The 27,629-nt window shown below is 43.3% G+C and overlaps 1 protein-coding gene across 2 annotated transcripts in view; it reads right to left on the bottom strand.

Annotated features, from left to right (window-relative positions):
• The window catches only part of LOC137638567 (27 kDa glycoprotein-like), a 193,635-nt gene that overhangs the window by 14,048 nt on the left and 151,958 nt on the right, over positions 1–27,629 (bottom strand). For both annotated transcript variants that reach the window (XM_068370739.1, XM_068370738.1), the window contains exons 3-4: positions 27,070–27,191; positions 4,829–4,983 (exon numbers count right to left, since the gene is read on the bottom strand). In XM_068370739.1, coding sequence (XP_068226840.1) covers positions 4,829–4,983; positions 27,070–27,191 — 277 coding nt within the window. The remainder of the gene's footprint in view (positions 1–4,828; positions 4,984–27,069; positions 27,192–27,629) is intronic.

Below are 27,629 nucleotides of genomic sequence, written 5' to 3' on the forward strand. Positions count from 1 at the left end.
GGGTATCTCTGGGTCGGTAAACCCATTGAGAACCCTTATAAGAGCCAGAACCTGCCAGAATGCATGTTCTGACTCTCTTTGCTCTCCTTCCGACGTTGGACTTGCAGCGAAGTCTCCATCTTCCATCCCCGAGAGCTCTTTCTGGGGTGGGTCACGGACATCCTCGAATGACTGGCTGTCTCCATAGACTTGGTAGTCCTAGAAGAGGACTTTGGCAGTCTTGGAGTCTTTGGGCTCCTTCTGAGGAAGGAGGTAGGACTCCAGCATCGAAGGCCGAGATGTCGTGTCCCTCCTGATTTCCATTGGTGGTAGGGAACTCTCCGCGTGAGGGGAGGCTTCCTCCAAAGGTGGAAGGGAGGAGGTCCTTTCCTCACGCGACACCCTTGGCAAAGGCAAGGTGGAAGAGTATCCCGAAGAAGATGCAGGAGGAGCTAGCCTTGATGGTCTAACTGGGGTTAGCTTTACCCTCGAGGAAGTGACCGCGTCAGAGAAGTCATGGTTCTTTGCCGAGAGTCTGAAGCTATAGGTTGCTCCGAAGAGCGGCCAGACAGAGCAGGATTGAAGGCCTGTACTACTGCTCTGACTATAGCACTAAACCATGGTTGTTGACTGACTGACATACTGTCAGATAGATCGCCTGAAGGGAAAGGGACCGAAGGTTCCCTACGAGGAGTCTCTGCTGTAGGTGGGTCCGCCTTAGAGGAAGGCAGTTTTGGGATCCTGAACCCTTTTGTAGAGGCCTGTTCCCCTTTCCTTGGCGGACGTGCAGAAAGGCGTTTGAGGGGAGGGGAATGAGGCGATGGTGATCTGTCCGTGTGATGCTTCTGCTTACTGCGCGAATGTGCCGGTGAGCGCTCACGCGCGGGCGAGAGCTGGTGCACGCGGAAGAATGGTGCCCAGCGGGTGAGATCTGGCGAGCGCGCGCGGAAGAGTGGTGGCACACACGCACGGGCAAGTGTTGGCGCGCACGCGCGTGGGCGATGTTTTGATGCGCGCGGGGCGCGCGTGACCTGGTGCGTGCGCGCGGGTGAGATCTAGCGAGCAGGAGAGCGCTGGCGCGAAGGAGAGAGTTGGCGAACGTGCGCAGGCGAGTGATGGCGCGCTCGCGTGGGAGTGATGGCGCGCAGGAGAATGCTAGCGCGCATGAATGTGTTAGCTCGTAGGAGAGTGCTGGAGTGCTGGAGATCGTTGGTGCATAGGAGAGTGCTGGAGTGCTGGAGTGCAAGAGATCGTTGGTGCATAGGAGAGTGCTGGAGTGCAGGAGATCGCTGGCACGCAGGTTGTAGCTGTCATCTAGGAGAGTGTTGGCGAGCAGGAGACCGAGGTTGCGCGTAGTTTCGGTGGGCTCTGTTGCGCCGGTGATCGTTGGCACACTGGTAGGCGCTGATGGCGAGCAGGTGAAGGCGCGTGCTGAAGCGTTGTAGAGCGCTGACGAGATGTTGGTGAGCGCCGGTGCACTGCAGGGAGCTGGCGAGGTGAAGAGCGTTGGTGTGCAGCTGGGCACATAGGTAGGGCCTCAGGAGGCTGTACCGGGAACAGGAACAGGGATGTGCCCTTTGGAAGGACGAACATCCACCAATGGAGATCGCGGACGATCTACAGAAGGGTCCAGGACCAAAGCCGGAGCACTAGTAGCAGCACCGTCGGGTGAAGGTCCAGGAACAGGCGAAGGTTGTGGGCCAAGAGACGACTGAAGCGGAGATCCTCTGCGGGTGACGGCTGCGATGACGAGGCAGAAGGGCTGAATAGGCGCCTTTTCACCGATGGTGAAGGGCAACCTCTAAGGCGAAGTGGCGGGCGAGCTCTGCGACGGAGACGCCTTCTAGGGGCTGTTGGATTAGCAAGCTGACCACGAGCAGCAGTAATCCTCCGAAGAGGAGTCTCTATGAGTGAACTCCCCTGAGGGAGAGAAACACTCGCAGGAAAGACACGTAGGACTAAGTTTCCCCCTCGAAGGATGATCAAGACCAGGGGAAACTAAGTCGGCAGCAACAGCTGGAGAGTCTGGAGGGGCAGGGGAGTCGGCAGAGACCACAGCAGACACCTCTGACACCACGACTTCAACGAGAGCCAGAGGATCTAAAGTCGACGATGACGGCTGCACACTTGCACCCCGGAGGATGAGCTGCTGCAAGGAGTCCTTGGAGGGGGGACAAGGAAGCCCCAAGAACGACCAACCCTGTAATACAGAAGACATTGACAAGGCCTCACTTAGGGAGGAGAGGTGGGGCAGCTTTGCTAGGGGAAGCAACACCATCTCTCGAGGACCGGGGTTGGCCGAAATTAATGGTTCTACGCTACTATTCGACGGTCTCTCGGAAGAGACCGAACGAGTAGGAGCTTCGGATTAAAGTCGGGAGACGGAAGAAGAAGCCTTGGCTTTTTCCCCCTTCGAAGGAACCTTCAAAGGAGAAATATCCCACTTAGACTTCTTCTTCCGCCGTTGCCCAAACCTTTCCCACTGGGAGGCAGACCACTCCTGACACTCACTACACTGGTTGTTGAAAGTTGTTGAAATCACACCGTTGACCTCTGCAGGTGGGACAAAGGGTGTGGCGGTCGGTCTCCACCACCTAAATATAGGTTACACAGGGCCAGCCAACGAGTCCAGGACAGGTGTGCATGATTCCAGAAGTCAACACACACACACTAACACAAAGAAAAAGAAAAAAAAAAAGAATTAATGGCTTTCCAAATAGCAGCAAAGGATGAGGAATGGCAACATCCGTACACCATCCAAGCCAAAAGCAAAGTGAGCTAAATCACCGGTTAGTGAGTGGAAGCGGTAGCAAGCTAACCCCCCTACCCCCTCTAACTAGCGGTGTGGGTAGTTAACCCTCCTAAATTTTAATGGCTCGTCATTTCAGCTACGCCTAGAGTAATACCTCTAAATAAATAGCGTAAGTTTGTATTCCAGTTACAGAACAAACAAAGATACCATTTGTGAGAGAGAGAGAGAGAGAGAGAGAGAGAGAGAGAGAGAGAGAGAGAGAGAGAGAGAGAGAGAGAATAATGGTAGTCTTAAATGTACTAAACAAAAAATATGATAGGTTAAAACATATTGGTGCTTATGTAATATTAACTGTATAAATGTTTTGAAAGAGTTAAGAAATATTATAAACAATACTTTGTTACTGTATTCGTACGTGCATATTCTTGAAAGTAGCAGCTAGACATCAGCTGATCTGATCACAGTCAAAAGTAAAACAAAAATAAGTCAGCAATACTTGATTTTTTAACACACCCTAAATATAAAACAAAAGTGCATAAAGGTTTTCTTAAAGCACAATTAACTATTTAAATAGTAGTGATTTTCTAGAATAAATGATGCTTCCTAAAAAATAGTGGTTTGCTGACGAAATCAGAAGCCTCATTTTAAGCTACGATTGAAATGGATTGATACATGGTATAAATTTTTTGTTTTCTATTTAATAGACACTTTAATAAAACTGATTTTGGTTTCCTCATTTATATGTAAGTATTGTATGAGAGAGAGAGAGAGAGAGAGAGAGAGAGAGAGAGAGAGAGAGAGAGTGTGAGTGTGTGAGTGTCAATTGTTGTAATTGAATGATCACCACAACTAACAATAGTCATGTTAATTTCATTCTTAAATGCAGGTTGCCATATGTGAACTAATATTTTATTTGTTAGAGAGAGAGAGAGAGAGAGAGAGAGAGAGAGAGAGAGAGAGAGAGAGTTTTTCTAATTATATTGTGTACTATACAAAACAAATCTTTGTGAAGCAAATTTATACTGATTAAAATATGACAAAATACTGCCGACTCGTTATCGAAATTTATGCTATTCACTGCCGATATACGAATGTAGCCTACATGTGAAAAACCTTGAACACCTACAGGCAAAAATAAAGCTTTTATGTATACTGTCCTAAAAAAATAATGCTTTAATATACCATCGTTAACAATACCATTAAAATCATCGAAAGGTTAGAGAATGATAAAGATTGCCGAGAATGTAACCACAATTCTGTTTACATTTAGTCAGCTGGACTCGCATAAAGTTGATTTCACTGTTGATATGGAATGTTTCCTTAAACAGGCTATTTATTAGGAAATTATGTTTATAAAATATAAGGTAAATGTCGTTTGGTTACATTTATTACCAGGCATAGTATTTAGGGCTACCAATACTGTACAGTATACTTAAAAAGACAATAGATTTGATACATTTTGCGGTGCTTGACTCGCAAACTTTGAACAGCTTTGCAGATACAGAAAATTCATTTTAAAACTAGCGACCACATAAATGGGGAATCACATAATTCGGGACCGTACTGTACATTTTACAGTATCATCGAGTGTTATTAGATATGAACAACAGCATTTTGTTATTGCATTATTTACATATAAGTGTGGCAATGACTAGTGTTGTGTGTACCGTAATCTTACTGTGTACTGAACAATTACTAAAATCCATTCATGTAGACAATACTTGTAGTGATAGAAACCAAACAAAAACAATTTCAGGCAGTACAGTGGGTTTCTTAGTGTGTTAGTCGACCATGCATAGTCAATGGGTAGAGAGTTGGTAGGTTATGCGTTACCCATCGAAGACAGCAAGTCTTCTTGCTTTTCACGCCTATCGGTTACCTTAACCACAGCAAATATCGAGGGCTGACTGTAATAGTCTTTTCTATTCAAAACAAAGATTCATTGAAATAAAGTAGGGTCACTTTATCTATACAAATTAATATTTATGTATAACTATTAATAATTATAACTAATACAAACTCCACAAATGTTAAATTAGAAATGAAATAAAAATTAAAGTTGATTTCATATTATTAAACAGTATGTACAGTACTTACATGCTATCCTGTCACCATCTTTGTAACACACAAAGTCTAATCCTGCATCAATAGCTGCACGGGTTATATTTAAATCGTGTCGTTCTTGTTCATCCATGCACACATCCAACTTGGCAAACATATCTTCCACGCATTGCATTAAACTTTCCCGTCTCCTGAAAAGCAAAACACATCTTTAAATATGGTGTAAAAATTTGCATATTGATAAAAACCTACAATATTTTCTATTACTAAGGATCGATTCATGGATATATTCATAATTTTAACTAACCATGAGGGTTGGGAGACCACACAGTGTCAAAGCGTAACCCCTGCAGATGCGCTATGATATTATTATTATTATTATTATTATTATTATTATTATTATTATTATTATTATTATTATTACTAGCTAAACTACAACCCTAGTTAGAAAAGCAGGATGCTTTATGCCAAAGGGCTCCAACAGGAGGGAAAAAAAAAAAAAAAAAAAAGCAGAGCGCCCAGTGAGGAAAAGGAATAAGGAAATAACTATATGAGAAGTAACAAATAATGAATATAAAATATCTGACGATTAGTAACAACCTTAAAATATATCTGTCATATATAAACAAGGAAGAGACGTCAACCTGTTCAACATGAAAACATTATCTGCAAGTTTGAACTCCAGCAATCCTTCCACAATCTGGTCACAGCTGGAACAAAACTTCTAGAATACTGTGTAGTATTGAGCCTTATGATCTAGAAGACAAAGACTCATAATAATTAATTGCAACCTAGTACTACGTAGAGGATGGTACAGTCTGAGAATATTCGAATACAAAGGATGGTCAGAATTATGAAAAATCTTATGAAACATCCTTAAAGAACTAACTGAATCACAGTCCCAGAAATTAATACCACCCTGTATCTAGATCAGGAATAAAAAAATTAATAAACTATAAGTTTAAGATGAGATTCAGCAGTTGAAGACCAGACAAGAGAACAATACTTGAAACAAGGCAGAATGAAAGAATTCAAACGTTCCTTCAGATTAGACCAAGCACTGAAAATCTTGTGTGCAATTAAAGAAGAAACAGACTGAGTAGCTTTCTAAAAAGTAAATTTGTAATCAAGAATCACACCTAAAATTATAAAGGAGCCATATACTGTAGGGTTAAAGAATCATTATCACAGCAGAGATTTGGATGTAGAGGAACCAATGTCCTCGACCTATTTATAATCATACTTTTAAGTTTGGCTTCAATTTCATGCCACACAATTTGCACCATGAACTAACTTAGACAGGAAAACAGAAGAAAGGGATCCGTAATGGAGGTAAAGTAAATGATGAAAAGTGGGTATAGCTAGGGACCATAAAGACAGTAAAATACTTTAGGAATGCCTACTATACACCATTGGAGGTACACTGACAGCACTGATGATTAGGTATCAGAATAGTTACTAATTGGTGAAAAAAACAGGGTTGGTTTTCTCACCATAATCTTATATTCAATAGCATAACCAACATACAGCTGTAATTAACCAAACACAAATGATAACATAAGATTACTCCTATAGAACAAGGCACACTTCCTGGTTTTAATAGAATGATGGAAATAAATAGGAAAAATTTTCATAGCACAAAGCTTATGGTGCAATATCAAATAAATATGAAGATACTGTACAAAAATTATTAGGAGTATCAAAGAGCAACATTGATGAAAGAAAAGAAAATTGATAATTCTATCAGTCAGAATCTTCCTTTTTCATTTACATTATTAAAATTTTTGAGTTAGGGATTGTATGGTTACCAAGGACTCTCCCGTTACATTAAAACAGGGAATCCAATTTAACAGGGTATACCAAAGAGATACTGTCTTCCCTGTCCTAGAGCTAGTGTACCGACATGCAAGTTGGGCCTCAGGGTGTGGAAGGAAAGACAGATTCAGGATCTCTCGAAACTCATCACAGCAACTCCCATGCTACTGCATGTACATCTGCCACAGGCAATACCTCGCCCACTATAAAACACTACTCTCCCCAGGGAAGACAGAAATGCTACCTCAGCATTTGTTTACCACAGAAAGCTATCTAATTTCCTTTTATCAAGATGGCTGTTTATAATTCAACTTCACTTCTTTACAGCCTTTTTATATTACTGTAGCCTTTGGCTGATTCTGCTTGACTTTTGAATTATTTCCTTTTAAGTTTATTGAGATTCTACATAGTATTTGACATGTAAGTGTGAACTGTGAATTTTCTATTGAAGCCCCTGAAATATCAAAAACATGAAGCAAGCAATTGCTCTCCACAATTGACGATACAGTACTGTATAGTGATGTTAAATTCATTCTTAAACTCATGATTATAAAATGCAATATTGCATGGTTTATACAGTTATTTCAGGTAAAATATAGTTTAGTTCAGATATGAAAAAGTTCGAGACTTGGGATCCACATTAAACAGACATACAGTGAACCCTCGTTTATCGCGGTAGATAGGTTCCAGACGCGGGCGCGATAGGTGAAAATCCGCGAAGTAGTGACATCATATTTACCTATTTATTTAACATGTATATTCGGACTTTTAAAACCTTCCCTTGTACGTAGTACTGTTAACAAACCACCCTTTAATGTACAGAACACTTAATGCATGTACTACAGCACCCTAAACTAAAACAGGCACAAATATTAAAGGCGATTTTATATCATGCGTTTCCTAAACACCTAAAAAGCACGATAAAAAATGGCAACCAATGTTTTGTTTACGTTCATCTCTGATCATAATGAAGAAACAAACTCATTTAGTGTACAGTACACATATATGTATAGGTTAGTTTTTGCATCGATTATATTGATTATACAGTACTGTACTGTATGTTGATTTGTTTATTACCAATGTTTTAGTTTACGTATTTTTCTTAGGACTTCCAAATGAAATGTTTTTCTTTATGACGCCGCCTGAAACGACGGCGTGTACGCTCAGTAAACAACCACGCTCAGAACAAACAAGGCATTTAACGCGCATGATGATAGTGATAAATAATGATACAGTACATACAGTATTTACAGTAAAAGCATTTACAAAATATGTTACCTTACAAATATAAATTATACAGTATTGTACGTAGCAAAGCAGGAAAACAATTTACGAGAGAGAGAGAGAGAGAGAGAGAGAGAGAGAGAGAGATTGTTTTACGTACGTAAATGTAAATTTTAAACAAAAAAAATATGATAGGTTACAACATGTAGACTTTTAAAACCTTCCCTTTAACTTAATGCATACAGTACGTACATTACTAAACTATAAAACAGGCAGTAAGAATATTAAAGTAAAAAATAAAGATTGTTACTGTACTCACCACGAAAGAAGTTGAAGAAAAACTTGAATGGTGATGGCGATGAATTTGCTGCACAGTAGAAATGATGATGATGAAGCTGATGATGTGTTCTACTGTGCAGCCAATGATAGTATTTTACGTCTCTTCAGACGGAGGTGTCTTTTCCTGGGACACCTCTTCAACTTCTTCCTGGGAAACTTCAATTTCTTCCGAAGGCGTACTAGCAGGAGGAACTGGCTCTTTTTTGCGAGGCTGGAAGAACATTGTGATCGGAAGTTGTTGCCGCTGCTTCTTTTTTCGATCCAAGAGCATTTTGTAGGGAGTCATTATGTCATCAACCTTGTTGCAGAATTGCATCGAGCGAACCATATCCTCGTCCCACTCTTGCAACATTTCTTTCAACTCCTTCGCGTGGTTGCAGGCCTTGGCAAGCCGTTCTAATGTTAAGCCCGTTTCTTCGACATTTTCTTGGGTCTCTTCCTGGGTTTCACTCTCTTCCTCACTTGCCGATTTCGTCAGGTCTTCGAGGTCTGCGTCAGTTAGGGGCTGGGAATGGCAGTCCAACAACTCGTCGACGTCTTCAGTCGTCATGTCGCCAAACCCGTCACCTCCAATTATGGCAGCCAACTGCACAGATTTCCGTATTGCAGAGTGTTGGATTTCCGACGGAGTAAATCCCTTGTCGTCGTAAACAATATCGGGCCACAACTTCTTCCAGCTCGCATTCACGGTTGCAGGTTTCATCTCTTGAAGTGCCTTCTGAATATTCTGCAGGCACGTGGCTATGGTGTACTGCCGCCAGTACGCCTTCAAGTTGAAATCTTCATCCTCGTCATCTTGGGCAGCATCCACACACGCAACGAGGTCCGCCAAGGTATTCTTCGTGTAGAGGGCCTTGAACGCCCTGATAACCCCCTGGTCCATCGGTTGAATTAATGACGTGGTGTTGGGTGGCAGGAACTCAACCTGAATGCCCTTATGCGACAGGTCAGTTGCGTGTCCACCAGCGTTATCCATAAGGAGAAGGATCTTGAATGGCAAGCCCTTCTCTAAGAGATATTTACTGACTTGCGGGATAAAACACTGGTGGAACCAGTTGGAGGTCAGCATCTTCGTAATCCATGCTTTTTGATTATGCATCCAGTACACGGGAAGGAGATTCTTATTTTTATTTTTCAAAGCGCGAGGATTTTTCAACTTATAAATAAGCCCCGGCTTTAACAAAAATCCAGCAGCATTGCCACACATCACGAGGGTAACGCGATCCTTGAATGCCTTAAAGCCAGAGGCTTTGGCTTCCTCTTTGAACAAGAAAGTTCGCGACGGCATTCTCTTCCAAAACAAGCCAGTCTCATCCATATTAAAGACTTGTTCCGGCTTGTATCCACCTTCGGCGATAATATTCTTGAACGTCTGGTTCACGTAAGTTTCAGCAGCGGCAGTGTCAGCGGAAGCAGACTCCCCATGCAGGGAAACGCTTTTCAGGGCGAAGCGTTTCTGAAACTTCGCGAACCATCCTTTGCTTGCGGAAAAACGTTTCTGAGGCTGGGAATCAGTGGATGTCCCTGGTTGAGGATCATCTGCATCATCATCATCTTCAGCATGGTTGCCGTCGTCGTCTTTAGGTTCCTTTGCAGCAAAATTCTCATATAAACTCAAAGCCTTTGTTTGGATGGTGTTCGTATCCAACGCTATGTTCTTCTTCCGGCAGTCGGCAATCCACACAGCTAAAGCACCTTCCATGCGTACGATCGTTTTATTACGCGTTGTAACGACTCGCTTCGCTGATCTGCTAAAGGTGATTGCAGCCGTCTTTCTAATGTTCGCCTCGTCCTTTTTGATATAGCGAACGGTGGATTCGTTGATGCCAAAATGGCGGCCGGCGGCCGCGTAACTTCTACCATCTTTTAACATGTCGAGAAGCGTAACCTTCTCAGCTATCGTCATCATCCTTCGGTGGCGTTTAGGCTCACTACCAGCCTTAGTAGAAGCAGAACGCTTGGGAGCCATTACAGTAGGATTTACGTACAGTACTATAACAAAAAGTTCAACTTAAAAAGGTCGCACACAGCACAGATTAAACTTCACAAACTTAAGAACGTCTACTCAGCGATACGCGGTAAGAGAAAGTGAACGATCCAGCCCCGCGAGAACTTTGATGCTGCGGGTAGAAGATGCAGGCAAAACACCAATCACAGGCTAGATAACAAAACTTGAGTTCTGATTCGTCATCTATCAGCGCTTGAACCAATCACAACCCGTCTTACAGTACTATGATGCGTTGGTTACCTACTCATAGAAGATGCCCCGCGCATACTGAACGTACGTAGATTAAGTACAATACCGTAATAATAATAAATAATGATAATAATACTGTACAGTAATAATAATAATAATAATGATAATAATAATAACAATAATAATTTTATTAACAACAACAACAATAATAATAATAACAATAATAATAATACACACTTTACGTACGCTATTTTACGCCTCTCTCTCTCTCTCTCTCTCTCTCTCTCTCGTACGCTTATTCGAAATGTGATTTTTGCAACAAAGAATATTATTGGATGCAGTACTGTACTACGTACGTATACATACAAAAGATTCATGGAAAAGAAGCACATCCATTACAGTACACACCATTCTAATATGGTATGACTGCATCTGATTTGCGTTTCATGTTCGATTTAATTTTACTACGTACTGAATTATCGTATGATCACATTCTCTTTTCGTGTTTTATTTCTTTCTGTGCCGAATTATATATCATATGTAATGCAATGAACAATCAGTAAGAGCAGATATTACTAATTACAGTATTAATGGAATTACAGGTAACAAAATATCGTATTTGGGGGTCTTCAGATTTCGCGGTATTTTAGAATTTTCCGGAAAATCCGCGATATGTATATATATATGGGTTATGGAAAAACCCCGCGAAGTGGTGAATCCGCGATTGTCGAACCGCGAAGTAGCGAGGGTTCACTGTACAATGCATTTTTAAGGGAAAAATTTGTTTCGTATGCGCTAATTTGACATACGAGGACTTTTTCATAAACTAGAGTCAACTGTACCACGATTTACGAGTAACTCAGAATACATGCAAATTGGTATATTGTATGAGAATGAAAATTGAAATACTGTATCTATTAAAGCATTTCATCAGCCTCTGAGCAAAATTTTCCCTCCGTATACACTTCTTTTGTGGATAAGTACTACTGTACTAATGAACTAGCATGCGATCCGCAGAAAAGTCATGCAGAACTCATATACCAACCACGCAGTGTTCACAGGACAGTTACTTCATTTTGTTTCATCTTACCTCACAACACACCCACTCTGCTCAAACCTTTCACTCTCTCCACAGTATTCGCACCATCATTACTTAACGTTATCTTGCAAGCATCTTTGGAAGGGTTCTTTCATTAACTTGAGACCACACGTTCATTGAATTGCAATTGCTATTGTTCATGATCAAGGTGGATCAACAATTTGTACAATTCTGAAGAAATCAAAGGAATTGACTCTGGAAAATGGTCACTTACATTGACGAAACAAAGACCCCAGGTTCTTAATAACATAGAGAACTTGCTTCTTATCTGGATCAATGAGAAGCAGTTAACAGGTGATACAAAAAGAGAACATTAGTGCATTCATGAAAAAGGAGCCAGGTACATCAGCAGACCAAGAAATAGGAACATTCAAAGTAAGCTGTTACTAATTTGAAAATTTCACAGGAGGAACAGGTATCCATATTGTTCTGCAACAGGATGAGGCTTCAAGCTCAAATGTCAAAGCAGCAGAGGCATTTATTTCTGAATTTAAAAGTTAGAAGATTCTGAATCTTACATGCCGAATCAAGCGTTCAACTGCGATGACATTAGGAGAAGCTTCATTACTGCAGAAGAGAAGACAATTTCCAGTCATAAGCCCATGGATGACCGTCTAACCTTAATGTTCTGTGCGAATGACAGCGAGAATTGCAAAATTATACCTCTCCTGGTGTATCACTCGGAATAAACAAGCTTTCAAAAAGTACAAGGTGCAGAAGCAGCTACATAATGTAATGTGGATGTCAAACAACAAGGCTTAGGCGACACATTTTGTTTATTGAATGGTGTGATGGTTCCGGGGTCTTGTCTACTTGTCTATGATCTTGGGGCTGATTTAGAAGCTTTCCTAGATGGAGAAGATGACCAATTATGGTTATTGGATGGAGCCTAAAAGACGCTGCCAGATGGAGAAGCAAATCCCAACTGGATTGTCTTCAGTGGTCCAACCAGGAGGCTACGATTTCCAAAGCCATGGATGTAATATGTTGAGCGGCTAGTTTCTCGGCTGAAAAGGATGGGGCCAGGGTAAAGACTGCAGTATCCAGGGGCAGGGGAAAGGGATGAGAACCCAGGGTTGCATAACAGTAACTCTACCTAAGAAAGACTGCGACAGGATTGTAGATGACCGGGCCGCTTTCAGGGAATCTTTCCAAGCCAATAGTTGTGTAATCATCTCAAACCTGGGGAACATGGCAGAGTCTGTCTATTACTACTTTCCTCCCCTTAATTAGTTATCTAAGAACTTCGCAAAGGTTGTTAACCCTCCTAATCAGAGACAGGACCTGTATGAAGAAAAACTCGGACTTCACCACCATGGACTTGGTACAATCTGGATTGGCTGCTTGCAACAACCTTCCTACAGAGTTAGTGGAGTCCTCAGCCTGGGAGGGACCACTCCTTTCTGGAAAGAAACTGTACTGCTCCTTGTTTTCCTCTTTGAATACCATACGCAACCATACCCAGCAGGTGCCAAAGAGGGACAGGGATTAAACTTCTCTAATTTCCCTACTTAGAGAACTAAAAGATCTTGCAGGCAAAATTTTACCCTTTGCTAAGGAACTCCTCCGCCTACTAGCTGGCCACCGAGAGGATGGATCATCAGGATCTCTCTTAAGAAAAGACCTAGGGGAGTCTGCTAAAATTCTTGCTCTACAGCCCTTTCTATTGGATCCCTTCAAGAAGGGTGATTAAGAGTTCTCTCTCACTTCTGAGTGGGCATCATCTTTAGAAGACTGGATCTGAATGTGGTTGCCTAGATGAAAAATGCTGCAAATATGGTTCAGTACTCTCAAACAGTAGACAACCTCAATTGGTGACTATCTGTAATTTTCAACATAGTAGATGCATCTTGGTGATTATATATGTGGACACGGATCTAATGCCAGAGCCAAGTCAATCTCACTGGAGTACTATCCCTGCATTCAGCAACAGTCATTTGACTGTGCTTAAGGCATGTGGAATTAGTGCGCATGTCTATCATCTATCCCATGTATATCCGGGAGTAAACGAGCGAGAGTGCATCAAGAGCAGAAGCTTGCAAGACAACCACTGAGCTAGGTTGTGTATAAACAGATAGGAGTACTCCAGCAAGTGATTGTTTTAAGTTAGATGAGTGACCACAAATAACCCCTGCCAAGACCAAAAATAAAAATGAGAGTGCTAATGGAGGGACTACCATAGGAGAGTGCTCTGGTGAGCAGGTGAGATGAGATGTTGTGCTATTAATTGTGTACTAGCAGGCGAGAGGGTGTGCTATTGATCGTAAGCAGGCGAGAGCGTTAAATATATCACAAGCAGGTAAGATTGTGCGCGTTAGATCACAAGCAAGTGAGATGGTATGCAATTGCTTGCAAGCAAGTTAGATGGTGCGTGACCGATGGCAAGCATTTACGGTTGCGACGTGTGATTGCTCATGTGTAACAGAGCTCTCTTAGGCGTGCAAGAACACCTAGTAGCATGCCTAGTATCACTAATGGGAACACGAATAGGCAAGATAGTGCACCTGTAGGAGCTCGCTTTTGTCAATAGAAGAGCAATTGTGAGCATGTGTCATGGCATTTCCCTAGATGCTCGCAATCGTGAACAACTGAGAAGAAAGTAAGCTAGCGTCCAATCTTGCCATATCTTTCTTCCTCCTCAGTGAAGGATTGGCTAACACTGTCTTTCCCACAGGAAGAGAAATAGTAGGAGTGATTTATATGAAATTCCAATCTATCAGACTTTAAAGGACTAATCATCTAATGGGGGAAAAGGAAGGGCAGCACCCCTATTTTCTTCTGACCGGCAGTGTGTTTGATAACTATGTACCTAGACTGAGGGAACTTGTTAGATACAAATAGACATTCGTCCCAAAGTTATTCGCGGGTTCTATCTCCGAGGATTCAGTCATTCACCATACAGAGAACTGTATAGTATAACCTATTAGATAAAAAATAGCCCTTTCGCGATATGACGAGTATTCTCACTACTTGACGATATCAAACCGATCGTTCTCCTTTACTCCTGGTAGGCTTCACGTCGTTTCCCTCTCTACAAAGCACAATACCCCATCTCTCGTTGACTTGGTCTCGGTCTCGCATCGTCTCCTCACGTGTGCACTCCCATTTCAGTCTTTTTTCTGCTGAAACTCGTTTTGATGTAATAAAGTGATGTAAAAAACCTGTACATATCCAGTGTGTTTATAGTGATCTTAGTATAAAATGTAATACGCACATTATGCTACCCCAGTTGCAACATGCTTCAGACTTACTGGAAAGAACTTCATACATAAACAATTAGTGGTGTTCAACAAGACTGATAACTTTTCTTTTAATCTTTATTATATTAGTGTATTCATTGTAGTAGACCCCAAACTGCTAGATATGTCAAACCTACCTATTTATTCTTTCCCTTCCTTTTTCAGGATCAGATGCATGGATGCATGATCAACAAGTTTTAGACGTTAAACAAAGTGTGATTATGGCTCTTACGGTGTTGTTCCGACTCCAAAGGGAATGGTCCACAAACGTCTGGCCTCTGCTGTCAGATTATTATTACTATCATTAGAAGCAAAGCTACAACCCTAGTTGGAAAAGCAAGATGCTATAAGCCCAAAGGCTGCAACAGGGAAAAATAGCCTAGCGGAAAGGAAACTTACTCATGGATGCACTATTCAACAGTTCCCCTCATGGGAGAGAAGCCAAAGGGACCTTCTAAGGAGTCTTCATTCCTGATGATTAGGACTTAGGCACCGATGATGACGGTTCCTTCCTAGGCGCTGGAAGTTTCGGGATCTTAAACCCGTGAAACTTGCCCTATTCCTCTTTCCCTGGCGGTCGCACTGTTATGCGTTTGCAGGGAGGGGAATGGGGCGACAGTGAACCGTTGGTGACCACCTTACCTTTCTTTGAAGCCACAACCACCGTCTTTGGTGGCTGCAGCTGGCGATCCTCGCTTGGATAAAGATGGAAACTCACCTTTGCGGTCATATGCTGAGTGAGTGACATCCGCTGACACGTTGGTGAACTTTGTGGAATCTCCTGGCGTGAAAGTGTTGGCGATCGCTGAGGTGAAGCCTGACGCTGATGAATCGATGACAATTGTTGAGCAAGAGAGCGTTTAAGCGTCAGTGAGCCCTGCCGCTGGATGAGAGGACGGGAGGTGGGTCGACAATTCACGAATCACTAGACGAGAAGGCGGACGGTGGACTGACGATTCACGCACCGTTGAACGATTACGCTTTAACAGTGATCGACGCTTTGGTCGCCAAAGTGAATGGGGCTTGCGTTTGGTGGAAGAAATGCTCCGGTCAACAGCTAAAAATTGACTTCTTGTACGGTGAGTCGGCGATTAATAAGAAGGCGATGGTTTACGAGATGTGTGAACGCTGAGCAGGTGCTTCACGCTTGGGAGAACGCTGTCAGGTAGGAGACCAATGTAGAGGCGGTCCGAACGCTGATAAACAGGCGATTACAGAGATGATGACTGAGCAAGCGATTCATGAGCTACAAGCGGTTCCCCAGTAGTCGGCGATTTACGAGTTGTCGAACGAGTGGGCGGTTCACGAGCATTCGGTTCACGATGGACAGGCGATTTACGAACTGTCAGATGAGTGGTTGATTCATGAGCTGCAGGTCGATGGCGGACCTGATGAGCAGGTGAACGTCAAGCAGGTGCCTGACGAGACGGAGAATGCTGCAGTTGAACTGCTGTTGGAAGCTCCGGCAGAGAAATGTGACCCTTGTAAGTAGACATTCTCTGGAGGAGATCGTGATCGGTCCCTTGCAGGAGATGAACAAACCAAAGTTTGTTGATGAGAAACCGAGGCTGGAGAAGAAAGCAAGGGTCGGGAACCAGAAGAGGCAGGCTGGGCAGGGTCCTCCGAAGAGGAAGACTACAGAGGTGAAGATGTGAAGAGGTAATGCTTCACCAACGGAGGAGCAGCACCCTGAAGGCAAAGAGGAGGACGAACACGGTGAGGTCTTCTGGTACCCACACGACGATGAACAGCAACCGTTAGATCAGCAAGCTGACCGTCAGCAGGCCTCTGACGAGAAGTCTCTATGACTGCCCCTTCACTAGAAAGGGGAACACTCGCAAGAGACATGCCTTGGACTTACTGCAGGAGACATGCCTCGGACTTTGCTCTCCCCCCCAAAAGAATGTTCGTCAGAGGATGAAGCGCAGACCTCGGTGACAGCGGCAGATGAAGCATAAGACGCAGCCACAGGATCCACTGGCAGGGAGCAGACGAGACCTTCAAAACTACTACGTAGACTAAGGTCAAGGGGTCGACATCTGACGCTGACGATCGCTATAGATCCGCACCCCGGTGCAGAAACCTCAGTAATGCCTCCTGGAAAGGAGAACTGGGCAAACCCAAGAAGACAAAATCTGTAACAAAGGAGAAAGAGATAAGGCCTCATTAGGGGGGAGAGTCGGGGCCACCTCACTTGGGGAGGCAGCAACATCTCTCGAGAACCAAGGTTGACCAGGGGTTAAACGACCCACGCTCCTACTCGTTGGCCCCGGGAGGAAGCCGTTCGAGAATGAGCTTTGGAGGAAGGTCGGGAAGTGAAGGAAGAAGCCTTGAGTTTCTTCAGCTTCGAAGCGGCCTTCGAAGGGAAAGAATCCCACTTGAGACTTCGTCCGCCTAGGCCCAAACTTTTCCAACTGGGAGGCAGACCACTTCCGGCACTCGTTACACTTGTTAGTTTCGTCGCAGCGTTTACCTCTGCAGATGGGACAAAGGCTGTGAAGATCCATATCCACCAAGGACATGAATTTACCACAGGTGCAGCCCTCCAAACCAGGGTAGGTACGCATGGCCAGTGGAAGATCTCAGCAGACACACAACACACTGAAAAAGGAAAAGGCAAAAACCGGTTAATAATGGCAGTCCAAAAAAATGGAGAGAAGGAAGAGCGGCAACAACCCTTCTCCATCTGAGCCAAAACCAAAGTGGAGCATAGTCACAGGTCTGTGGGTGAAGGGGTAGCTAACTACCGCCCTACCCCCACTAACTAGCAGGATGGATAGTGAAAGCTCGCTAATTTCTAATGGGTTGTCCTTTCAGGTTCAGCGCAAGTAATACCCCCAATAAATAGCATTGGTTTGCATTTCAGACACAGAACAATTAGATTCTTCATATATATACTATAAAAACTTAAAAAAGGCCATGGTACAGAGGCTATGGTACTACCCAAGACCAGAGAACAATGGTTTGATTTTGGAGTGTCCTCCTCCTGGAAGAACTGCTTGTCATAGCTAAAGAGACTCCTCCACCCTTACCAAGAGGAAAGTAAACACTGAACAATTACAGTGAAGTAGATAACCTCTTGAGTAAAAAATTATTTGGTAATTTCAGTTGTCAGGTGTATGAGGACAGAGGAGAATGTGGAAAGAATATGCCAGACTATTAGGTGTATGCGAAGGCAAAGACAGAATGAGCCGTTACCAGAGAGAGGGATCCAATGTAGTACAGTATTGTCTGGCAAGTCAAAGGACCCAATAACTCTCTAGTGGTAGTATCTCAATGGGTGGCTGGTGCCCTAGCACACCAACTACCTTGAAACCTACCCACGGAGAGGGATCTTCTCAAATAACCACATGGGAATTTAACAGGAATCCTTCATTGTGGATATTCTCGACAGTGTGCTCAGAACAAAATGGTTATCAAAACTCTTAGACAATTCATAATTGCTTCATTGAAGAGGTATACCCTTTCTTTGTACCAGCACCAATGACCTCTGTACTTGAATTGGTGCAAGTTCAGACTTTTTTTTGCCTAACAACTACTCTCTGGACTATATTATAATATTTTTGTTTACTCCAAAATACCAATGGTTCCTGTATTCTATTGGAGACAAAATGAGAATGATAATTTATAAATGGAGGCCTCTAGTGGCCATTTGGGTTGCCCAGGGCACCAGCCAAAAGCTGAGATACTGCCGCTAGAGTGTTACTGGGGCCTTTGACTGGCCAGACAGTAATATTTTGGATCCATTTCTCTGGTTACAGCTAATTTTTCCTTTGCCAACACATACACCGAATAGTCTGGCCTATTCTTTCCACATTCTCCTCTCCTCATACACCTGACAACACCGAGATTACCAAACAACTCTTCTTTGCTGAAGGGGTTAACTACTGCACTGTAATTGTTCAGTGGCTACTTTCCTCTTGATAAGAGTAGAAGAGAGACTTCAGGTATGGTAAGCAGCTCTTCTAGGACACTCCAAAATCAATCCATTGTTCTTTAGTTTTGGGTAGTGCCATAGCTTCTGTACCATGGTCTTCCAGTGTATTAGGGTGGAGTTCTTTAGCTTAAGGGTACACTTGAGCACTCTATTCTATCTTACTTCTCTTCCTCTTGTTTTTAAGATCTGATTTAATGTTGTTACTGTTCTTAAAATATTTTATTTTATCAGTTCATTACTTCTCGTTCATTTTTTTCTTTCCTCGTTTCCTTTCCTCACTGGGCTAGTTTTCCCTGTTGGAGCCCATGGACTTATAGCATCCTGCTTTTCCAGCTAGAGTTATAGCTCAGGTGGCAATAATAATAATAATAATAATAATAATAATAATTATAGTCATAGTTTTTGAGGTACAGTACAAGATATGAAGGCTAGCCTATTCTTTACATATTCTCGTCTTTCCTCATACATCCGACAACACTGAGATTACCGAACACTTCTTCTCTCAAGGGGATAATTATTGTACTGTAATTCTCAAAACCATCCTTACTGTCCTCCCTTCAGTAGAAGAGGCTGGTCATGGAGGATATTTAGCCTTGTATGGTGTATCGGCTTCTCCATGTTGACCAGTTTTTCCAACTTTTTTTCTATAGTCTATGGGTTTGATCAATCAATTTATTCATATTTCTGTACATATTGTTTTTGTTATAATTCTTGTTAATCTAGTTTTTAAGCATGATTTCTCTTTTATTACCATTAATTCTTATGCTGTCTGCAGACATTGAGCAAAATCCGGGAACAGCATGTCCTAGATTTTGTCAATGTCATCTATTTTACTGCAATATTAAGTGTCTTCATGCAAATATTCAAGGCCTTACATTTGCATCCAGACAGTATGATATTCTTTTGTGCTCATTAACTTTGGTTTCTAATATGAGGCAATCATCTGAGCTCCTTAAAACTAGTTTTAAGAATCCAATAATGTTGAAACGTGATGCCATCCCTAGGGCCCGGGGAATGGTGGTGCATAATAGGACTGAGTACCCTGCTTCTCATAAGTCCTGCTATGAGTGTGGATGTCATGAAATTTAGGTAATAAAAGTTTGTGGCAGGCATAACAACTTCTATTTGTGTTTGATCTACCGGAATCCTGACATGGATGATTCTATCTTCGATTGTCTTCTTACCATTATGGCTAAGATAAAAGATAAAAGAAAAGTATCTTTTGTCTCCGATGGTGATTTCAATGCTCACCACAGGGAGTGGTTAAGTTCTGTTTCTCCGACTGATTGCCATGGCTTCTTAAGAGCTTTAGGCTTTGCCTCTGAATTAGGCTGTGAGCAAATCATAAGTGAAGCTACTCACAGGCCTGGTAACTGCTAGGACCTCTTATACACAGACTCCCCTGGCGTTATAACAAGTAGGGTTGGTTCTCCAGTCGGGAAATCTGATCATACCTTCATTTCATTAGTAGTGAAGACTGAGCAGCCTGTCCCTAATGTATCATACTCATGAAAAATTTATATGAAATCTCAAGCAGACTGGAATGGGATTTTGCATGATATTTTGGGCTTGAATTGGTCACAATTATATAGTAATGTTGATCCTGTTGTCCCTTTGAATGAGAATCTAATCAAACATATTCGTTGGCGTATCCTTTCTCGTGTGCTTGGGTACCGAGTGAAGGACAAATCGTGGTTCAATGATGATTGTAAACGTGCCTATTTGGAGAAGCAGGAGGCCTATCATATTTGGAAGGGTAACATATCAGATTTGACCTGGAATAATTATACTCAGCTTAGAGCTTTTGCTCAGAATTTATGTTTCAACTGAAAAGGAATACAATTTAACCATGAAAGAAACCGTTCTGGTATAAACCAGGAACATGAGTGGTGGACTACCCTTAAATCTGCACTCTTTGGTGTAGATGCAACAGTTCCTCCTCTACTTGAACCAGATGGCTCAGTCACTCACTGTCTAAAGGAAAAGGCAACCCTTTTGGCTGATGTGTTTGACAGTAAACAGAGTAACGAGGAACTCGAACTTCCTTAATCCTGTTTTCCCAAGGCTAAACTAACTAGTTTAACTTCTCGATCTGTGAAATTAAAGCTCTGTTGATGGACCTTGATGCTTATGGAGGTGTAGACCCAAATGATATTTTTCCTTTGTTTTTTTATAACGACTGCAGATTTCTTAGCTCCAAAGTTATGTTATTTTGAGCAAGTTAGCAAGAGGAGGAGCATTTAGCACTTGGAGAATTGGTAATGTTACTCCACTATGAAAAAGTGTTTGTTGTAGCTCAAGTCCAACTGATTACGGCCCAATTTCCATATCTCCCATATCTAAAGTTTTTGAGCGTCTTCTAGCAAAATGTCTTAATAGGTTTGCTGAAGGTAATCATCTATTCGCTAGTTTGCAATATGGTTTTAGTAAAGGCCTTGGAGCATGTGATGCCTTCTTACAATCTCCAATGCAGTACAGAAATCCCTTGAATGTGGTCTGGAAGTTCATATGATTGGCCTTGATTTTAGTGCTGCCTTTGACCATGTTAATCAAGAGGTCCTTGTTTTCAAACTCAAACAGTTGAGAGTGTGTATGTCATTCCTTAGCATTATTATTGAATTTTTAAGTAAGAGATCTCAAAGAGTTGTTGTTGATGGGCACCATGGTGAGTATAGGAATGTGATATCTGGTGTTCCACAGGATAGTGTTCTTGACCCATTACTTTTCATACTATATACCAGAACGGTTTCTTTCATGTGTATATAGTATGAAAAGTATTTTAAGATAGGCAAAGGCTAGGAGAAGGAAAACTCCAAAATCAAACCAAACAAGACCCCAACGGCGGAGCTTCCCAGCACCGGCGGAAGAGGGCAATGCCTGTCGGGCAGGCAACAAGGCGGGCCTTGACATAACAAGAACCCGGCAGCCCGATGCAACCAACATCGGAGAAGCCGCCTGTCTCATATGTCTTGAGCCGCGGTGAAAATGATGTGGGCCAAGTGTGTGTGCGTGGCCGTTGCAAAGCCACGACCACCCAAAACAATATACCTAGCTACTGGCATTCTGTCGTTTCCTCCACCCTTCTTCATCTCTTTCTCACCATCATCATCATCACCACCACCAGCAAGCCCTGAGGCGACAGCACTGTGGGTGAAGGGGGCAGGCCTGGATAGCTGGAAGCCCTTAGCCCACGACTGCACTCAGGCGGCGAGTCTAAGATTCAGTCGCTCTCTGGTGACGGTGCCGTGACACCAGAGTTCGGCAGCTGGACTCGTGACTGGGCTGGCCTATTGAGGACACCGCAGCCCACCCCACATGGGGAGGCCCCTAGAAAAGGTGGGGTAAACATCGGACACGGCAAACCCGTCTGGTCAGCTCACCGCGGCTGGTGGACATCCCACTAATGCGGTCGAAATAACAAGAAAAAAATATTAACCTTAGGTGCGTGGAACATCCGCACCCTTCAAGACGTGACGAACACCAACCGCCCGGAACGACGTACAGCCCTCGTCTGCAAGGAGCTAGCCCGTTTCAATGTTGATGTGGCGGCTCTTAGCGAGACCAGACTACCCGAAGAGGGCAACATCAGGGAAGCTGGAACAGGCTACACCATCTTCTGGAAAGGCAAGGCCCTAGAGGAGCCTCGCATCCACGGTGTCGGCTTCGCCATCCGTTCCCAGCTAGTGCAGCAGCACAACCTCGCTCCCAAGGCCATCAGTGAGCGCCTGATGACTGTCCGCATCCCCATCACGCGGGACAGACATCTCACCCTGATCTCTGTCTACGCCCCGACTATGACCTCAACCGATGATAACAAAGCTGCCTTCTACACCCAGCTCGACCGCACCATCCAGGCAGTGCCCGCCAATGACAAGCTCGTTGTGCTTGGCGACTTTAATGCCCGAGTAGGCAAAGACCATCGCCTGTGGGAGGGAATCATCGGCCGCCATGGCATTGGAAATTGCAACGCCAATGGCCAACTCCTACTGGGTCTGTGTGCAGAACACCAACTTGTGGTAACCAACACCATCTTCCAGTTACCAAAGCGACAAAAGACCACATGGAGACACCCACGGTCTAAACACTGGCACACCCTGGACTACGTCCTGACCAGAGCCAGAGACCGAGGAGACATCCGCATCACCCGATCCATGCCCGGAGCGGACGACTGCTGGACGGACCACAGACTCCTCATCTCCCGACTCTCCGTGACGACCCTACGACCACCCAGAAGGGCACCTGACAGCGTACCACACCAACGCTTTGATTGTAGTAAGCTCCGCAACCCACAGGTGGCACAGAACTACAAGGAGGCCTGCGAACAATACCTCGCAGACCCTGTGGGTCAGGCCACTGTCGAGCACCACTGGACCACCCTCAGAAACGCCATGGCCCGTGCCGCGGAGGAAACACTAGGCTTCACCACCAAGAAACGGCAGGATTGGTTTGATGAGAATGATGCTACCATCTCTCTTCTCATTGAAACCAAACGACAAGCACGCCTGACTTTAGAAAACCAACCAACAGCAGCTAACAAATGTGCTCACAAGGTGGCTGAAGCTGGTTGCCAAAGAGGTATCCGTGAAGCCCAGAACACCTGGTTGCAAAGAAAAGCTGCAGAAATACAGAGTTTCGCTGACCAACGTGACCTGCGCAGCTTCTATGCAGCAACAAAAGAAATATTCGGTCCCACACGGTCATCAGTGGGCAGCCTGAAGGACGCGGATGGGGCCACGACCATCACCGACAGCGAGGGCATCCTGGCCAGGTGGAGGTCTCACTTTGAGAACCTCCTCAATGACCAAGCAGACACCCCAGACGATCTCCTGCGAATGACCCCGCAGCATCCCGTCCGTCACTGGATGGCACTACCACCCTCCATCCATGACTTCAACAAGGCCCTGCAGCGCATGAAGCCCGGCAAAGCCCCAGGGCCAGACAACATCCCGTTGGAGCTCCTCACTCACGGTGGCCCCGGCTTGAGGAACCGTTTGATGCTCCTTATACTGAAAATATGGGAGACCAAGACCCCCCCCAGTGACTTCCGCGATGCAAACATCACTACCATCTTCAAGAAGGGAGACAGGGAGAACTGTAACAACTACCGGGGAATATCACTACTAAGCATCGCGAGTAAGATTTTCGCTCGGATTCTCCTTGACCGCCTCCTTATTCTCGCAGAAGACGTCTTGCCAGAGTCCCAGTGCGGCTTTCGACCTTCCCGCGGGACCATAGACATGATCTTCTGTGCGCGACAACTACAAGAGAAGAGCCTCGAACAACAACAGCCCATAATGTTCATCTTCTGGGATTTGAAAAAGGCCTTCGACAAAGTACCTCGACCTGCCATGTGGGCTGTCCTCAAAAGATATGGCTGCCCACCCGATTTTGTCAAGCTGGTGCGTGCCCTCCATGACGGAATGGTTGGGAGAGTCTGCCACCAGAACTCTCTTTCAGACCCATTCCCCATCAACGGCGGCCTGAAGCAGGGCTGTGTTCTGGCCCCGACGTGTTTCTCGCTATACACCGCAGCAATGCTCAACGAGATTCCCCCAGACACACCCTCAGTCGACCTACGTTTCCGCATGGATGGAGGCGCTTTCAACCTCGCTAGACTCCGCGCCAGAACCAAGACCACCTTGTGTGCAGTGCGAGAACTGCAGTATGCTGACGACAATGCCACCCCAGGTCAGACGGCAGAGGACCTGCAGTCGTTAGCTGATGCATACAACTCTGCCTACGAACGCTTTGGGATGCAAGTCAACTCAGACAAAACCAAGACCCTCGTCCAACATCCACCAGGACTGATGCTCCCCAACTTCAATACCACAGTGAATGACCAACCGTTAGAACAGGTGGACCAGTTCTCCTACCTAGGGAGCATCCTAACATCAGCTCCCACAAGCAAAAAGGACGTGGAGAACAGGATCAGGGCAGCCCACTCTGCCTTTGGCCGACTCAACCGCCGCGTATTTAACAACCACGCACTGACAATGACCACCAAAATAATGGTGTTCAGGGCAGTAGTCCTCTCCACGCTCCTGTATGCATGTGAAACATGGACGCTATATAGTAACGATCTTAAAAACTTAGAACGCTTCCAACAAATGAAACTGAGGCAGATCTTGAAAATCCCCTGGGAGAGCCACACCACCAACATTGAAGTCTTAGAACGTGCCTCGCTGTCCAGCGTGGAGGCCACCATCATCCACCACCGCCTCCGCTGGATAGGACACGTGCATAGGATGGAGCCATCTAGGCTCCCAAAGAAAATATTCTACGGAGAACTGGCCCAGGGCACCAGACCACGAGGAGCCCTGAAAATGCGCTATAAAGATCAACTAAAGCGCACCCTGGCTCTAACTGACATCGATCCTTCCTCATGGGAAGAAACAGCCAGGGACAGGAAAACCTGGAGGAGTACAGTACACCATGGCACCGTGGACTTCGAGGAGAGGAGGAGACAAAATGAGGAGGCTAGGAGGAGAAGAAGGAGAGAGCGATTAAAACAGCCCCGCCCACCACCTACCCTCCCTTGTGAACACTGTCCGCGACTCTTCCACCACAGACTAGGACTTAACAGCCACATCAGGCATAAGCACCCACCCCATAGATAGGAGGCTGATGGCTAACGACAGAACCCAATACTCGGACACGAGTGGGCGCCGACGACGACGATATACACATGACATGTGGTTTGGCCTAGAAAACAAGCTTGTTGCATATGGAGATGATGATACTCTCTTTGCTTTAATTCCATCTCCTGAACGTAGATCTGGGGTTGCTGAATCGCTTAATAGAGATCTAGCTAAAATTAGTGCATGGTACTAATAATGGGGTATGAAGTTGAATCCTAACAAAACTTAAAGTATGATTGTAAGTAGGTCAAAGACAGTGGCTCCTCAACATCTGGATCTCAGCATTGATAATGTTTCTTCAACTTTGTATGACTCTTAAAAATTTTAGGTGTGATTCTTGACAGCAAATTTACTTTTGAGAAACACATTAGGTCTGCGTTGTCTTCAATTGCACAAAAAATGGCTTATTGAGAAAGTCTTTTAAGATTTTGGGTGATCAATCTATTCTGAAGTGTTTTAAATTCTTTCATTTTACCTTGTTTCAAGTATTGATCTCCTGTCTGGTCTTCAGCTGCTGATTCTCATCTTAATTTGTTGGACAGAAACTTGAATCTATTAAATTTCTTATTCCTGATCTAAATATTAATCTTTGGCACCATGATTCAATTAGTTCATTGTGCATGTTGCATAAGATTTTTCATAATTCTGACCATCCTTTACATTCAGATCTTCCTGGACAGTTCCATCCTGTTCGTAATACTAGTCATGCAGTTAATTCTAATAGTTAGGCCTTCTCCATCATGAGGCTCAATACTACACAGTATTCTAAAAGTTTTATTCCAGCTGTGACCAAGTTCTGGAATGATCTTCCTAATCAGGTAGTTGAATCAGTAGAACTTCAAAAGTTCAAACTTATAGCAAATGTTTTTATGTTGATCAGGCTGACAATTCTTTTTATAGTTTATATATGACAAATCTGTTTTGATCTTGTTACCGTTTTTAGAATAATCTATTGTGCATTTTTTCTCATTGTTTATTTATTTCCTTTCCTCACTGGGCTATTTTTTGCAGTTGGAGCCCTTGGACTTGTAGCATCTTACTTTTCCAACTAGGGTTGTAGCTTGGCTAGTAGTAGTAGTAGTAACAACAATAATAATAATAATAATAATAATAACAATAATAATAATAATAGTCCTGTAATATTGGGTTTGTCAACCAAATGCAATTACAAAATCTAAAGCACAATGAATGTTGGGCATTGAAGTAATTTATTTCATTAAAAAATTCTGTTAATCTTATAACAACAATCTATGTATCAAAATAAAATTAATGAAAGTGTACTTGTCCTGATAAATATTCCCTATTTAAGTAATAAAAATGTAACAAGGAATCTTATTCTACATTTTTTTTGAAAACCCTTCCATGACGAAACTAGTTTCCTGTGACTACAGAATGTGATACAAAGGTAAAGATTACTGTTTTTTTGGACTCTTGAATGTGATGACATGCAATAGAGTTGAGAATTATATATGCATGTTAGGACTGAAAAGCTGGATGCTAAGAGTAAAATTTAAAGAAATTTCTGAGCTTTTAAATGTCTGTACTACTGCTACTATGAGATTAGAAAGATTGGTTCGGTAATTTTATTTTAACACAAAGACTGCCTATTTTAGCAGGTTTGAAATTCAATAAATGAGAAGCGAAAACTGGTTTCTGATTTTGGGAAAGGCAATATGGCTGATGAAGTAAGTTTGTAAGAAAAACCTTCACTACATCTGCAAAAGCTAAAGGCATTAGCTACACTAATTCTGCAGACAAGGAATTTTGAACATAAGAAAATTATTCTTACCCGCAATATTTCTTGAAAACTAAATCCAATTGGCCATTTGGGATGCTTTTATTAATTTCATGCTGGAGTTTGTCCCATTTGATAATTTTTGTGATGCAAGGTAGTATATTTTTCTGTGATTCCTGAAAAAGTGGGTACAGTTAATAAAGAAAATATAAACAAAGTAACAATACCTTTAAGTTGTTCTTATATTCAAATCAGGAACATAATACATAGTGCTGTGCAGTAAGCTTACTGTCATCCAGCTGTCAAATAACCAGATCTTTTAAGCAACCTGCTAAGCATTAAGAATTGTAGTTAACCTGAGGCAATGCACTATCTAGTAATAAGTATAATTGATCTTTGTAAATTTGATAAATTTCATAATAAAAGTCTTCAGTGAAAAAAAAAAAAATTAAAGTAATTTGTATTTGCCCGAATCTTGAGCTCTTTATTAAGGTAAATACTTCAGCAAAGCTGGAAGACTAGACAGACACACACACACACAAACACATACACACACACTGCCTGTCTGCCTCACTTGCAGGGGGATAGGTGGTGATGGCAGGCAAAATTTGCAT

The sequence above is a fragment of the Palaemon carinicauda genome, chromosome 3 (assembly GCF_036898095.1).
Source record: "Palaemon carinicauda isolate YSFRI2023 chromosome 3, ASM3689809v2, whole genome shotgun sequence".
In the NCBI taxonomy this organism is placed as follows: domain Eukaryota; kingdom Metazoa; phylum Arthropoda; class Malacostraca; order Decapoda; family Palaemonidae; genus Palaemon; species Palaemon carinicauda.